The following is a 14,880-nucleotide window of genomic DNA, read 5'->3' on the forward strand; positions in this document are numbered from 1 at the left end:
AGATACAATATGCATACTGCAAAGTTGGCAGGCAGGCGCTAACATGCGAATAAACAGTTGCACACGCGAATCCAAAACCAAATAAATGATCAAATAAATTGTCAATATAACTGGAGAGCAGCTCTGATGGATTGTGATACAGCTAAGAATTAGCCTAGATTGTCGTGACTTGGCTCAGTTTGCCGGCCGCTTTATCATGCTAAATGCATCTACACCCACGAAATGCCAGCAGCAGTTATGCAGACCAGATCTTTCATCTTTCATCCCAACAGCAAGTTCAGTTGGCCACCAAACCCGGCCAGGAACATGATAGCCGCAAATAAGTAGCACAAACGGCTTGCAGTAAAACAAACTGGGCATTTTTTTGGCATTACTTTCTAGCGTGTGCTCTATGAAAAATGCGAGTAGATTTCGGGATAAAAATACAAATGGTAGCTGAAAGTAAACTTTCGAAAGCCCTGTTATTTATGTTAAGCCCGTAATATTGAGCGCTAGTCCCTGGTTTTAATTTGAATCCAAATTCAACTATGCCGTTTACTGCAGCACAACAGTAAAACTGGTAAGCAAACCATAAACCTAACCTAACACAGACATCTCTCGTTCTCACCTGTATTTGCGGTTACCTGTAGTCAGTCGCTTGCCTCATAAAATTCGTATACTCAACACCTCTATTAAAATGCACTGAGTGTGCGGACCTGTGTGTGTGTGTGTGTGTGTGTGTGTGTGTGATTAACCGCAATTCAATCAAATTCACAAGCTGTCTTATTAAATTTGATATTTGATGCTGATTTCCTGCCCCGCATCGAATATCCAATTGTCAATGCTCATTGCTCCAGTTTTAAATTGCGAAAATTATCGCCTAACTGTTTTTAGTTTAGGGAACTAGTTCAATTAAACTGCTGAGCTGCCAGCCTAATTGAGATCCTGTCGCAGGGCTGCCACCTAGTTACTTTTGGCCAATAAAAAGGTTAAATGTTAATCAATTGAAAAATGTAATTGAGCTGCTAATGAAACACCTGTCAGCTGCCGTTGACACTTACCTGTCCGAAACAACTGAATTGACAATAAACGTTGCACTAAATGTGTTCTCAATGATTTAAAAGCGAACGTGACAAAATTTAAGCGCCTTTTGATTCAAGCAGTCGCGCCTGCGCGTACACACACACACACGCACACACGCAAACAGAGTCTACGCACACACACACAAACACAAGTTGCAGTCAATAAAAATGAGCATTAAAAGCTTAAGCCGCACGCGCGTTTGCTGTCGCGACAGATTTTCAACTGAGACTTGGAGATCCGAGACACTAAAACTTGGAGCCGTTGCCGGCTGGCGGCGACGCTTGTTAACGGCGACTGCAGCAGCAGCAGCAGAGGCAGCAGCAGCGGCAGCGGCCGCCACTTTTCGCTGAGCAAACCAAATGTTAAGAGCAGAACTTGCGCCACATGCAGCCAACATGCAAATAAACAAGCGAACAACAACAACAAAAACTCCACGTTCAAAATGAAGCCTGGACTGAGCATAGGCGCAGAATTAGGCAGCAGCAACAACAGCAAACACTTCGTGCGGATGACGCAATATGAACTGCAAGGACCCAGCCTTGAAATCCTTAATTGCCAGCTCTGTATGCATGTGTACATATATATAAAACTGATGTTTATTGTCTCGGCAAACTGTCTCTCAGTCATTTGTGTCAAAAACGCGTTTAACAACAGAAAAAACAACAAAAAAAAAACATTTAAAAAGGCAACCAACAATGAACACAATTACAAGTCAAAGTCAACGAGTGAAGGAGGCAGCTGCTGCTCTAAAATGCCTGTGTGGGTGCCACTGCAACCTAACAGACACATTTATGCACATACACACGACCGACTGACGCACTGGCAATACTTGAACCTGACATTCAGAATATATCGCGCGCACACACACACACACACTCACACACACACGCACGCACGCTCACTGAACACTCGCAAGCATAAAGTGTTAGCACTCCAAGTCCAAGTGATGCCAAATCGATGTTGATCGTCAAGCGGCAATTGAAACAAATATGAATGCAACTGCGCACAAAGCTAACTAAAACATACCCATTAAACTTGATCAATACTATAAAAAGTTAAGTGCATCAAGCATATTCTTAACAGCTCCTGGTTTGCACAAAATCAACTCAATCTGGCAACTTTAAAACAGGCCATGTTTTGATTGGTAACTGCAACTGCCGTATGCCATAAACAAATCGATCTGGCTACTTTAAAACTGGCCAAGTTTAAATTGATGACCATACTCTACCACATACTCCCTTTTATAGGGTATTCAGCACGCACCGCTACAACTAATTGTTATATACTGATGTTTGAGTGTTTGATGCGTTTTAAATTGAAGTCAATTTTTTCAAATATTTGCATTTTGTGTGAGAACAGGAATTCCCATAAATATCGGTACATACAAACATGCATTGAATGGCAATAAATAATACGGGTAATGTCAATTTTATTATGGATTTCTGAAAATTCGTAAAATATGCACTTTTCAATTAATTGAAGTGGAGAAATCATTTAGCAAGTTGTCAACTTGAACAATTTAAATATATAACATGCAATCGTTGCATAACATTCAGATTCAATTTACCATTAACATTGATATTAACATTTACATTTCAATCAACATTAACATTTACAGCAGGAGTTAGCCGTGAAATTTGAAAAACATAATGGGTGCAACTTTTTTTAGATAATCTCTTTTATTATTGTTGGAGCATGTTACGCAACGAGCTCAAATTAATGTTTTTTTTATCTATCGTAGCTTTTTAGAGCTCGACGCTCAGTTGTCGCATAGCTTGGGTCCGTCGCCAATGCAACCGGCATAGGCCATCAGATGGGGAATCGTGCTCTGTTGCATTACACCACTGAAAAGATGACTCTGTGGCCCAGTAGCAAAAATGCCAACATCATCACCGGAATGCACACCAATATTGCTAGTTATATAACTGGGGAAGACGAAAGCTGAGGGAAAAAGTAATTAAATAAGAGTTTCAGATCTATCTCCAATTTTGATCTACTGTACTTACAGGGATCATCAATTTTGTCTTCCAGAGACTCGCGCTTTCCATTCTCATCCAAATACGGATTTGGGCCAACCGCATAGTTCAAGGTGGCATATTTGACGCCATTGATATCGGTATCGTGTTGATTAAGTCCCAGAATATTGGTGCCGCGACCCGGATAGCCGGAGATGGAAAGTGGATGGGCATGATCGGAAGTGACCACAATCAAAGTTTCATCGGGATTCGTCATACCAAGCGCTGTCTCGACAGCCTTGGATAGCTCGTGCACCTCGTCAAGTCCCATTTGGGGTAAGTTATAATGATTGCCGTAATCCACTAGCCCGCCCTCGATGAACAGGAAGTAGCCCTCATCATTTTGGCTGACCACCTCAATGGCCTTCTTGGTCATCTCCTCCAATGTGGGCTTCTGTGCCGGATCGGCCAGTTTATGAAAGTCCATGACACCAGAATTGAAAAGACCTATCAGTCTGGGTATCCGCTTGGCATCCACACTGAGCAGCTGATTGCGATTGTAGGCTAGTGCTCCTTCCGGATGCAATGATTGCCATTTAGAGAGCAGATTGACGCCATCAGAGCGCTCGCCCTTGTTACCGAACTTATCCGTAATGGATTGGGGCAGAAATTTGCCCATGCCGCCGCCAAGCATAACATCAAAATTCTTGCCAGGCTCCTGCGTTATTAGTTGCGTAGCAATGTCCGTGCAAGGACCATTCTGATTCTCGCCATATGTAACAATGTCCGTGTCCGACTCAAAGAAGCGATTTGTGGAGTGCGCATAGGCACCGGAAGGACTAGCATGGGTTAATGTAGTGGTGGTCACAATACCACTTGCCTTGCCAGCTGCCTGTGCCCAGGCGGCAATCGAGCTGACATGATTGGCGGGATCCTCACTGCCGCTGCAGTTGTTGAAGTTAACGTTGGCGGTGACACCAAGGGCAACAATATTGGTCTTGACGCCACACAAATAGGCGGTCGCAGTGCAGGCAGAATCCGGTACTTGGGCATTGGAGCAGTAGGTCTGTCGGAATGGAGAGATATTTAGTTAGAAGACTACACTCTGTAACACTTCAGTTGCCTTTTCTACAGAACATGTGCTTACAATTCCCAAATGGTTAAACTGAACTGCTTCTTGGATGCTTACCCTGCTCAAGCCAGTGTAGGGGAACTTCTCAAAACTCAGTGCATCCTCCTCGCCAGTGTTGCCCTTGAGTTGACCCTTTAAAATTCTGGCCGCTGCCAATGTAGTCAAAGACATGCCATCGCCCAGGAACATTATCAAATTCTTGGCCTTCCTTTTGTCGACCTGTGGCAAGGCCAAGCGCTTGGCTATTTCTTCATTGGCCAAGTCGTACCAGAACTGTGCAGCCTTCTCCTCGGGCGGCGTATATTTGTTCTTGCCCAAGGCATTCGGATCAATTAGATTCACATCTCTGGCCTTTGCCACAGAAGATCTGCCAATCAACTGATCCAGATTGTGGACTTCGTTCACTGCAAGAAGTGGATGTATCCTTGGCTTGAAGAGGATTTCCTTCCACTTAGTACTTACTGTCCAAGGCTGCCGACCAGGTTGTGGCCACAAGGGCGCTAAGCAGCACTAGTGCCACGTAGAGAATCGACATGATTGTGAGTTCCTTCTGAGTTCCTCTCCGACTGACGCTTAGTCTGGCCATATTCCCAGGTATTTATACCTTATATTGAACGTGCTGCCCGCGTGTCTAATCTTAATTACTAAATTACTCCGTTTTACCAGCCTCATTTCGGTTATCATTTAAATCTACTGGCTTTTTGGTACTTGTCATTTTATTGGCTGTAGAATATGATATGACTGAATGTATTTTTAATTTTGGACCAAGGAATCATGTTCGCCTCAAGTGGATAGTTCATCGTAGTGGGATGAGAGGGAGCAAACTAGTATGGAGAAAAGTACGCTTAGATAAGGGAAAATAATTATTATCTAAGGCAGATATTATCTAGCTTTGTCAGGGCAAAGGTTTTTATCTTTTGTGCTTGTTTCCTGCACGTGAGAGAATTTTTATTATCCCTAACTAGCTCGAAACAAAGAGTTCATCTATGACAAAGTGTGTATCTATGTATCCATTTATACATATGTATGTGTGTATGTTCATTTATAGAAAAAGCAGACCAATTTTATCTATTACTGGGTCACAAATTAAGGAAACATATTTTAATGCCCTACTCTTCGATTCTCATAAATTCAAGTAAGCCAAAAGGTATTTATGTTTTGATTGTGTTTCATTACAAGAGCTCTTGCGCTCTATCTCTGTCTCTCTCTCTCTTTCTCTCTCTCTCTCTCTCTCTCTCTCTCTCTCTCTCTCTATCTCTCCTTCCCTCTCTTTTTGTATCTCTGTTTCTCTCATTTTATTCTTCAACTACTATTTTTCATACTTAAAATATGTCGCCCTTTTACAAAAAGATAAATAAATAAGTACTAAAGCAATTCAGACGCGGCACGTGTTATTATCTCCTACCCAGGGCACGTGCTATTATCTCTCCAGATCAAGCATCTCATGTTTAATACGTACTATATATGAAATCCCATAAGTATATAAAGTCATAAACGAATTATTAACCAAAGTCTGTCGCGCCCCTGATTTTCAAATAAATTTATCTTGTTATCTTTTGTTTTATGTTCATGCTGCCAGACAATCTGCAAATAGTCAGTCACCATATTTTTAAACAATAGCCTGCTTTTAGGATGTTAAAAAAAGTGTCTATGTTCTTACCAGTAAACCTTTTATTGGTGCTAAATAAATAAAATTAAATACAAAGGCTACAAAGGCTGCTGTTCCATACAATTTCCCTAAATGTTGCAACAATATCCCATTGTGTTAAGGCTGTTATTTAACATACTTGACAGTTCTTTTTAGTTAATATATATGCCCATTCGTCATATTTTTTGCACAGTAAAATGAAATCTTGTTCAGTTTACCTTTGCTTGGCGCTTTGCGTACTCCAGGCATACACTCAAACTATGAGCTTCTGTCGTGGTCGTCCAGGTAAACAATGAATGGTTAATTGTGACAATTTAAAAACTGTAAACATTTAACGAATTGACAACTTGCAGTTTTCCAGAGACAGCTCTGGCGGCAAAAATGTTGGTTACGGTAAATATTCCCGCTGCACTCTGTGGGCCATGGACAGAATGTGGTTTTACGATCACCTCAGTAAATCTTGTTATATGCTAAACTATCGAGGATGCGGTGGTAACACAAATCGATACTGCTCTGAGGCAGATTGCCTCAGAAAATGTAAGCATTAAAGATTACAAAATTATCTTCAATCTTTTGATTGTATGTATTAATATTTACAACATAGAAAACACCGTTACCTTTCATAACATTGCAAAACATCCCTGGCTCATGAGTAAATGTAATGACATCGATAATTCAGATGACGTTTTTGAATATTTTAATCGATGAATTTAAAAACATATGCATCTGTTAAGTTTCTGCTACCGATCTGTGTTAAGAAACTCGCCACTTTTCATTTGAAATTCAGCCTAAGCTTTAGCTTTATATTCAATAGTTTTGTGTAAATTGTATACAAAAAACTTATTGCTATCAATTATTTGAAATGCAGGCAACGACTTACGATAGTTTTACTGAAACAATTGATACTCACTGTTAATAGCATATTTGAAAATGTTAACTTAACAGAAAAACTAACAGAGCTCGATGTCAAAGTGAAGAAGAAGAGCAATTTTCATTTAAGAAACATATAAGGGGCAAAATCTAAAACGTAAATATGTCGTACGTTTTAAATAACGCAATTCGTCGCCAAATAAGCGGTATTGCCGCCAGGAATATGTCCGGCACTGCCGCCGTGGCTGGAGAACATTCGGGTAACTATCACCATAATCGACAATATCCTCATAGTTAGGTTAAGGTTATATAATTTGATGTGTTTGTGCCAAAACTTTAAAATCTCTGAAGACGTTAGCTTTAATAAGAAGACTTTTTCAGGTGGTTACAAGGTCTGGAAGCGTCTGTCCTTCTTCGTGGCCATGCCAGCTGTCGGTCTGTGCATGCTAAACGCTTACCTGAAGCACCAGGAGGAGCACGACCATCCTCGTCAGGAATTCGTGAAGTACGATTACCTGCGCCGCCGTGAGAAGCGCTTCCCCTGGGGCGAGGGCAACAAGAGCCTGTTCCACAACCCCCACGTTAATGCCCTGCCCGATGGCTATGAGCACTAAGCGTCTACCCCACTCTTTGTAAAGGTGTTGCAGTTGTTGGCAACTCGCCTTCACTGCCTTAATCACACTCAATGTATTTAGCATATTGTAAGCTGTAATTAATGTGGAAATACACACAAACCCAAACACATTCGACAAACTTGACTACAAATAAAGAGTGACAAACTGCAGCTAATCAATGGTTAGGAATCATCGATTCGATTCTGATAGCTGCACAACAAAAAAACAACTAATCATTGTCGAATACCACATACCCTTGGAGATGTATGGAGGGTGTGCCGCTTATTTTAATACCTGACAATGTTTTCATGCAAAACTTAAATGCTCTTATGGAAGCTCTAATGTCGTCAGACCTTCGGCCAGGCAGATGAACATCCCAGAACCGAGGCAGTCTAGAATGCGTATTGATCTCCCCGCAGCCAAGATTGAACAGGCAGGTAAGTACTTTACACACTTTTAAATTTAATAAGAATTAAGTTTTTAATACATTTTTATAATACCGGCACATTTATTAAACCAATGATATACAGGCGGAGCACGACTTTACAAGCTGTTTTATAAACATGCCCAATTGAAATAAAGGGTTAATTGTTTAAACAAACGCTTCAAAACACCAACTTAGTTATGAATATATTAATTCGGCGTAAATTCATATACTTGTGTGGTGTTGATTTTGTCAATTCTTAAATGTATCATAAACAGAAACATTTCGACATTTGCAAAATGAACAATTTACAAATTCTGTTAACTATCATAAAAGCAGCTTGTCCAGGTGTCCAACGGTACTAAGGCTCCGAGATGTCATCTTAGTTTCAAATCTACTTGGTGCTCTGATGCTTAGAATTGGCGGCCTTAGCGTTCCTTGGCTTGCTGCTCGGTTTGGCTTGGTCTGGAATAACCTTCTTTGTCAATCTTTTACCAGAATCGCTTGGCTTCTCAGTTTTTTCTTTGGTATCTTGCCTGCGCGTCTGGCGTTTGCTTTCCGGTGAGACGGACGCAGCGGCGGGTGACTTTGATGTTCGGGCTCTTTTTAAATTTTCGGGTGAAACTGGCTCCTCTTTAATTACCTTGGGTTTCGACTCTTGTTTGATTTTGTCGCTTTCCTCCGATTTAGGAACCGGATTGAGTTTGCGTACTTTTGCTTGCGTTGGCGATGCAGATTTATTTGATGGCGACTCTGACTCCTCGCCTAGCAATTCCTCCATTAATTCGGACTCCTCGGCGACATCCTCCTCTTTGCTGACTCCCTGCTCATATTCGCTTTCATTCTGATAGGGCACCATGTCCACCACATGGTCGTCTTCGATGTGTTTCTGCAATTGGCTCGAGCTGAGGAAAATAAAATCACAAAACTCGCACGCGTGTCGTTCGCTCTTCTTGTGCGCCTCCATGTGCGGCTCCAGGCTGCCCAAGTCAGCGATGCTCGCCTGACACAGTGGACAGACTAGCGATATGCCCGCATGAATGGCCGAGTGATCCACCAGACTGTCATAAGTTTGGTGCGTATCCTTGCAAATGCTGCACGTGAACGAGGTCGCCGGCGCCTGCTTGTGCATGCGCAAATGCCGCGATAAATGATGTGACAGCAGATACGACTTGGAGCAGTACTTGCAGGGATAGACGCGCTTGCCGGCGTGCGCAACCAGGTGACGGGCCAACTTGCCTGCGGTCACAAAGCTCCGGCTGCAGTACTGGCAAGAGAATGGTAGATTTGTGCTATGTATGACCTGTGCAAAGAACAAACAGAAAGTTACATCTCAGCTCAGTCTCAGTCGATCGATAACGACTCACCTCGTGGCGTTCCAGACCCTGCTTGAAGGCAAACGCTTTCTGGCATACGCCGCACTGGAAAGGCCGCTTTTTGGTATGGCGTTCGGCATGCTTTTCCATCTCCTTGCGCGAAATAAACGGCTTCTCGCAGTAAAGGCAAATAAACTTGGGCACATCCGTGTGAGTTCGCTCGTGGCGATGCAGCAGGGCGCGACGCGTGAAAGCCTTCTCGCAGACGCTGCACTTGTAGGGACGCTCGCCCGTGTGTATAAAGTTGTGCTTCTGCAGATCGTACTTGGAGAAAAAGCTCTTGTCGCACTCCGGGCACTGAAAGCTACGCGTACGTGTGTGGTTCACAACATGTATGTCGAGCAGCTGCATCAGTGGAAATGAGCGATCGCAATGTGGACACGGAAAGACGTTAGTCGCCACGGGCGCAGCATTTTTAATTGGATCCGCGGACGCATCAACTGCATCGGGATCAAGTATTTCCGTAACCAGCGCCACATTTCCGTCCTCGTAGTGCTTTATCTGAGGCGTGGCTAGGCGTGGTTCCACGGTGGTGCTGGCACCTTTGTTAAGCAGTCGCATCGACGATTTGTTAAGTACTTTTGGTTTGCCAGCCGAAGGCGTCGTTACAGGTGCTGGCGTTATGTTGTCCAGATCATCCAGTTCTTCAGCCATATCGGCTAACAAATTTTGCACATCGTCCATGGATAGTTCCTGGTTGTTCTCCACTTTCATCTGATATGACTTTGAGGGTTGGCGTTTTGCGGGAGATCCCCTTGGCGGAATCGGCGGCTCAGCAGAGCTCACTGCACCCGTATTGAGTAGCTTTTTGGTCAGCGAACTAGTTTCCAATACCTGTACGCTTTCAATTTGCACATTATTGGACTTGGCCATGGAATTGAGCAGTTTTTTGGGCTGCGCTTCGGCATGTTCCTTCTTGACTGCAACCGTTTGATTAGCCACCAGCGGGGCACGCGGCTTCTCCAGCGGCTCTGGCCATTTGCCAGTAAGCGGATATTGGCGGAGTAGAGTCTCCGCATTTTTACACATCTGTTTAAAACGGTAACAGTGCTCGAAGAGCAGACGACAGTCCAGGCAGATAAAGCTGGGCATTCCATCATTGCTCTGGACCTGTTTAAAGTAACAAAATAAATACGTTTAGTTGTGAATGGTCTGACAAATTTATATGGCAACACTGTGCATGCGCTCTGGCAACGCAGCGACAAGAGTGGCAACGCTGTGTGCATTCATTTGGCGGCAAGCGGTGCACAACTACAAATGCAATCTCGCAGTTTGTTTTCGTGACCGTGCGAAGCACGCTTTACTCCGCTCTCGTTAATTGATTAAAACACGGTTAACCATAAAAGGATATTTTTACTATTTTGAAACAAATGTAATCTGTTAATATTGCTTACGTGGCTAATCACATTAGCAAAAATCAAGCAAAACAGTTGTTCACAGTACTGAAATCAGTTTAGTAAAAAACCAACGCACAAAACACAATCAAAGTGCTGAGACCTGTGGAAAGGGCGCAACAATTGCAGCCGAGGGCAGCAAAACGAACAAAAGGCAGGCAACAAGGAGAAACGCAAACAAGAGCGAGTGCAAGGAGAAAGAGAGAGAGAGAGAGCGCAAACAAGTAAAATGACGGACGAATGCAAAATAAGAAGCTTTGGTTCTCACAGCGGCAAAATAAACAACGATGCAGATATCACCGATGCGCAAGGAGAAGCGGGTGCAAGAGGTGGCAGTGCATCCAACGCAGTCGCGCCGTAAGTGCACTTTTTGTTCCCTTTAACAATTGAATATGGATAAAACAAGGGTATACTAGTTTTATGTGCTGTCTTGTTTAAATGCTCGGATCTCAAAGATAACAGGAGTTTGACACTTGAAATTTGCATATACATTTACATATATATATGTACATGTATATGTACATGTACATGCATATGCATATGTATATGTATATGATTAAAAGTTTTAGTCATACCATTTGCGGGTGATTTTGCGATAAACGAAATCGAACAATCGTATATAGGACCAATTGTTAATTGCACTTTTGTTGTTATCTTTTGCTGATATTAGACCCGTTAACAAGTATGTAGCCCGTATGCCCACCGATCGCTATGCCACAGAGTATAATATGAATCACAAGCATCGCGGACTGGCATTGATTTTCAATCACGAATTCTTTAACATACCCTCGCTGAAGGCACGCGCCGGCACAAATGTGGACTGCGAGGAACTGCGCAAGGCTCTAAAGCGTCTGGATTTCGATGTGACTGTGCACAAGGATTGCAAGCTGGGCGACATACTCGAGCATATCAGGAAGGCCGCCGCGCAGGATCACAGCGACAACGATTGCATAGCCATTGCCATATTGTCGCATGGCGAACATGGCTACCTCTATGCGAATGATGTGCAGTACAAGCTGGACAACATATGGCATTATTTGACAGCCAACAATTGCCCCACGTTGGCAGGTAAACCGAAATTGTTTTTCATACAGGCCTGTCAGGGCGACAGATTGGACTCGGGCGTAACGCTGGAAAAGAACGTAACTGAGACGGATGGCGATTCGTCAACGAGCTACAAAATACCCATTCATGCCGATTTTCTATTCTCATATTCAACGATTCCAGGTGGATTAGATTTTGTTTATTTTTATATGTTTTACACTAACGCAATCTTTTGTGCAGGATACTATTCCTGGCGCAACACTGAAAAGGGCTCATGGTTCATACAGGCGCTCATCCAAGAGCTAAACGAAAACGGCAAAGTCTACAGTATGCTGAAATTGCTCACTTTTGTTAGCCAACGTGTGGCTGTGGATTTCGAGTCGAACGTGCCATCTACTCCGATCATGGATCGTCAGAAGCAAATACCGTGTGTGACGTCAATGCTAACTCGCATTCTGCGCTTTACGGACAAACACCCTACTAGCCAGGCAGGCTAGCTAGTTATCAGCTATCTTGTTTAATATAATATTATTCATGCTAGCCTCATTCTGGATTCCATTTGACTTTAAGTTTACTATCGACAACGCAATTATTGGGCACAAACAAATCCCAAAATACTCTTCCATTATTAATCACCAAAACTTTAGTAGATTAAGAAATCGACAAACATATGGATTAGATAAGAGCCACAGCATTATATATTTGATAAACACATATATAAATAAATATGAAATCCCCGCTGAAGAAAAAATAATTTCAAATGCGAGCGCCCAATTGCCAGCGATCTGGCAGCATTGTGCCACTTTGCGCTTGTGTATGTGCGTTTTTGTACAGTTGTCGCCATATTGATAAATTATTATTATAACACATTTGCAATTAGTTTATACCACTCTTTGCATTGTGCAGCTAATATGTAAGCTGCGAAAATAATAAGGCCGGCCGTTGGTAGTAGTTACTGTGTAAATAAGCGCGCCAAATCAGTTAGCGAAGACGCCAACGCAGCTATTTAGAAACCAACCAGCGATGACAAATATCTTAGCCAAGTTCGTGCTTGTGCATCTTGACGCTAATAGATGACTTAGTGTAACCTAGAACCAAATCTCGACTTACCTCTATGGATGTTATGGCCATTATTTGCAGCGGCAGCGACGCGGTTGACTTTATGCGTGTGTTTTCTACGTAAATTGAGGCAAGTTTGCTATGTTGCACCAGACAGAAGCGGCAGATTTCCTTTTTGCGTAATTCGGCCTCGCGCACAATGCTTATGTCAGCCATCTTTAAAATCGTATTACTTTTTACTCAACGAGTCAATTAAAACGCGTCCTAGGTAATAAGTTTTAATTATTTTGTTGTAAACAATCAAAAAAAAAAAAAGAAAGACACAAACACAATGCCTTGCTTCAATACACGAACCCCGTATAGAGCTGCCACACTTCAGATAACCGAGGCCATTTTGTTGGTGTTGCCACTCATCTGTCAAAACGTTGCTACCTAGTTGCACAACGAATGCACTAAATATGACGCTCTCATTTTAATATACAAGCAAAAAGATAATGATTTTGTGATTTTCATTTCTGCATGACCCCATAGACAGTTCTCGCAACTGTCTTCACCAAATCAAACAAAAAAAAAAAAAAATTTCTGCATGTGCATCAAAGAAAATGGATACTCATATTGCTGCAATACCATGCTAGATTAGCTTGTTTGTAAGAGACTGCTCTATACATGTTAATCTATATATGTATGTGTGAATCAGTTAATAGTTTTTCTTGCCTGGGCAATTCACGCTCATTGTTTTTGTATGCATATACGCACAAAGTAAACACATTGAATAAAATACATTAGAGCAGGTAGACAGACGTTAACTCAGGTAGTAGCATAGCAATGGAGTTACCTGCAGACCTTTAAAACTAATTAAGAAGCATGAAACCTTCTAGGTCTTCTATATAATCTTTAAAATTTGCCTTGGATTAGTTCTAGATTGCACTTTAGTGTTGTCACCAGTGTTGATTTAGTGTTTTTTTGTATCCTAATAACAACCAACACTGCCTATCGCCATTTTGTGCTCAGAAAGCAAATTAAGGTATTTCTGAATGGATCGGATATTTAATATTGATTGATTGACTTGGATCTCCAATTGGGAGACGGCGCACGCAACTTATTTTAAATTTGTTAACTAATATTGAATGAACAAACCGAATTAGAGAATATGTTTTATTTTGGCATGTGCATCAGTCCATTAGATCAACATCTCGGAGACGGGCTTGCGTTTGCTCGCCAATATCAAAGATAACATGCTGCTGCAGGAGCTCGCGCGGCTCATATTTAAGCGACTCTTCGTAGGCATATTGAATGCTCGTATCATACAACATTAGCTTGCATTTGGCCAGCGCCAGAATGCAGTTGCGCAGGCGTGCGATGACCTCGCGATCGTTGCGCGGCACAACTTCGTTCAGATTCTGGGCGAAGCCACCCTCGCCGCCCTCCTGCTCCTCGGACTTTGTGGGCGATATCCAGATGTAGCCGTTGTTGCCCAGTATAACTGAGGCACCGCATGGCAGATTGTGGAAGTGCATCTTTCGTCTCTTGACCAGCGCAGGAAAAACTTTGACCAGTATACCCTGGGATAGTTTGCCATATTTTAAGCTGCGGGTGTATAGCGACAATGTGCTCTCCTCAAAGACATTCTGCAAGGACAGTACAGTTAGTTTCAAGCCACAGTACTTTGATTTAGTCATGATTTAACCTGGACTTCGGCGGATATCAAATCTCCCTCGTCCAGATAGCGTCTCATCATCTGTTCATCCTCCGCAGAGCGTCGCCTTAGCTCACCGCCTGGCAGATTAACTGAGGAGAGCAGCAGCACCGAATCCAGGCGCGAGTTTGTGTCGACACGCCAACGTTTTTGTCCCACTTCAAGGACACGGGCCACCACTACATCGCCGATCTCACCCACGTAACGACTCTTGAGCGGTCGCACCGATATCAATTTGTTCACCTTCTCAATCACGCCCGCCACAGATGCTTTGATGTTCTCATCTTCGACGAAGGTGCCGTGGCCGCGCATGAAGCCCGCTTCCGGCATTAGGACCTCGCCGGGCGTATAAATGCGGGGTAATTGCTCTTGGTTTTCGGCCAGCGCATTCCAGTCAACGCGATCCAGCGCCAGGTCTATCATTGCGTTTGTTGACATCCTTTCCAGAGCGCAAAGTCTTCCTCTTCTGTTCCAATGCGCTCGCGCCTCTTCTTCTTCAGTTCACAATGCGTGTTTCGAACGGCTTTGATTGTCTGTAAACTTAACATTTTAAGAAACTTAACATACAGTTATCGATAGGTCGATAGCGATAACAAATGCAATTTG

At 42.8% G+C, this 14,880-nt stretch overlaps 5 protein-coding genes across 5 annotated transcripts; 2 read left to right on the forward strand and 3 right to left on the reverse strand.

Moving 5' to 3' along the window:
- Positions 1-2,489: 2,489 nt before the first annotated feature.
- LOC115761048 (membrane-bound alkaline phosphatase) lies at positions 2,490-4,704 on the reverse strand. The gene is made up of 4 exons (XM_030702663.1): positions 4,612-4,704; positions 4,207-4,553; positions 3,069-4,083; positions 2,490-3,003 (listed from the first exon to the last, which is right to left on the reverse strand). The coding sequence occupies exons 1-4, from the start codon at positions 4,682-4,684 to the stop codon at positions 2,822-2,824; spliced, it is 1,617 nt and encodes a 538-aa protein (XP_030558523.1). The 5' UTR covers positions 4,685-4,704; the 3' UTR covers positions 2,490-2,821.
- A 2,061-nt stretch (positions 4,705-6,765) lies between these two features.
- On the forward strand, positions 6,766-7,460 carry LOC115760644 (cytochrome c oxidase subunit 6A, mitochondrial). The gene is made up of 2 exons (XM_030702106.1): positions 6,766-6,927; positions 7,049-7,460. Exons 1-2 carry the CDS (start codon positions 6,831-6,833, stop codon positions 7,279-7,281), a joined length of 330 nt encoding a protein of 109 aa, XP_030557966.1. The 5' UTR covers positions 6,766-6,830; the 3' UTR covers positions 7,282-7,460.
- Positions 7,461-7,770: 310 nt separating this feature from the next.
- On the reverse strand, positions 7,771-12,913 carry LOC115760885 (zinc finger protein 93). Its single transcript, XM_030702447.1, has 3 exons — positions 12,630-12,913; positions 9,073-10,191; positions 7,771-9,008 (listed from the first exon to the last, which is right to left on the reverse strand). Exons 1-3 carry the CDS (start codon positions 12,792-12,794, stop codon positions 8,100-8,102), a joined length of 2,193 nt encoding a protein of 730 aa, XP_030558307.1. The 5' UTR covers positions 12,795-12,913; the 3' UTR covers positions 7,771-8,099.
- Positions 10,356-12,244, forward strand: LOC115760886 (caspase-1). Its single transcript, XM_030702449.1, has 3 exons — positions 10,356-10,832; positions 11,146-11,702; positions 11,760-12,244. The coding sequence occupies exons 1-3, from the start codon at positions 10,705-10,707 to the stop codon at positions 12,014-12,016; spliced, it is 942 nt and encodes a 313-aa protein (XP_030558309.1). The 5' UTR covers positions 10,356-10,704; the 3' UTR covers positions 12,017-12,244.
- Positions 12,914-13,719: 806 nt separating the features above from the next.
- On the reverse strand, positions 13,720-14,793 carry LOC115760558 (exosome complex component RRP4). Its single transcript, XM_030701964.1, has 2 exons — positions 14,266-14,793; positions 13,720-14,206 (listed from the first exon to the last, which is right to left on the reverse strand). The coding sequence occupies exons 1-2, from the start codon at positions 14,710-14,712 to the stop codon at positions 13,751-13,753; spliced, it is 903 nt and encodes a 300-aa protein (XP_030557824.1). The 5' UTR covers positions 14,713-14,793; the 3' UTR covers positions 13,720-13,750.
- Between the last annotated feature and the right edge of the window lie 87 nt (positions 14,794-14,880).

The sequence above is a fragment of the Drosophila novamexicana genome, unplaced genomic scaffold (genome assembly GCF_003285875.2).
Source record: "Drosophila novamexicana strain 15010-1031.04,08,12 unplaced genomic scaffold, DnovRS2.1 tig00000462-arrow-pilon, whole genome shotgun sequence".
Lineage (NCBI taxonomy): Eukaryota > Metazoa > Arthropoda > Insecta > Diptera > Drosophilidae > Drosophila > Drosophila novamexicana.

Excerpts from the sequence above, each read along its gene's own strand:
- LOC115760886 (XM_030702449.1), top strand. The coding sequence starts at position 10,705 with ATGACGGACGAATGCAAAATAAGAAGCTTTGGTTCTCACAGCGGCAAA. Across the intron at positions 10,833-11,145 it reads GCATCCAACGCAGTCGCGCC|ACCCGTTAACAAGTATGTAG; the intron begins GTAAGTGCACTT and ends TGCTGATATTAG. Across the intron at positions 11,703-11,759 it reads CTCATATTCAACGATTCCAG|GATACTATTCCTGGCGCAAC; the intron begins GTGGATTAGATT and ends TCTTTTGTGCAG.
- LOC115760558 (XM_030701964.1), bottom strand. The coding sequence starts at position 14,712 with ATGTCAACAAACGCAATGATAGACCTGGCGCTGGATCGCGTTGACTGG. Across the intron at positions 14,207-14,265 it reads TGATATCCGCCGAAGTCCAG|AATGTCTTTGAGGAGAGCAC; the intron begins GTTAAATCATGA and ends CTGTCCTTGCAG.
- LOC115760644 (XM_030702106.1), top strand. The coding sequence starts at position 6,831 with ATGTCGTACGTTTTAAATAACGCAATTCGTCGCCAAATAAGCGGTATT. Across the intron at positions 6,928-7,048 it reads CGTGGCTGGAGAACATTCGG|GTGGTTACAAGGTCTGGAAG; the intron begins GTAACTATCACC and ends AGACTTTTTCAG.
- LOC115760885 (XM_030702447.1), bottom strand. The coding sequence starts at position 12,794 with ATGGCTGACATAAGCATTGTGCGCGAGGCCGAATTACGCAAAAAGGAA. Across the intron at positions 10,192-12,629 it reads TGGCCATAACATCCATAGAG|GTCCAGAGCAATGATGGAAT; the intron begins GTAAGTCGAGAT and ends TACTTTAAACAG. Across the intron at positions 9,009-9,072 it reads AGGGTCTGGAACGCCACGAG|GTCATACATAGCACAAATCT; the intron begins GTGAGTCGTTAT and ends TTCTTTGCACAG.
- LOC115761048 (XM_030702663.1), bottom strand. The coding sequence starts at position 4,684 with ATGTCGATTCTCTACGTGGCACTAGTGCTGCTTAGCGCCCTTGTGGCC. Across the intron at positions 4,554-4,611 it reads CTGGTCGGCAGCCTTGGACA|TGAACGAAGTCCACAATCTG; the intron begins GTAAGTACTAAG and ends CACTTCTTGCAG. Across the intron at positions 3,004-3,068 it reads AGACAAAATTGATGATCCCT|CTTTCGTCTTCCCCAGTTAT; the intron begins GTAAGTACAGTA and ends TTTTTCCCTCAG.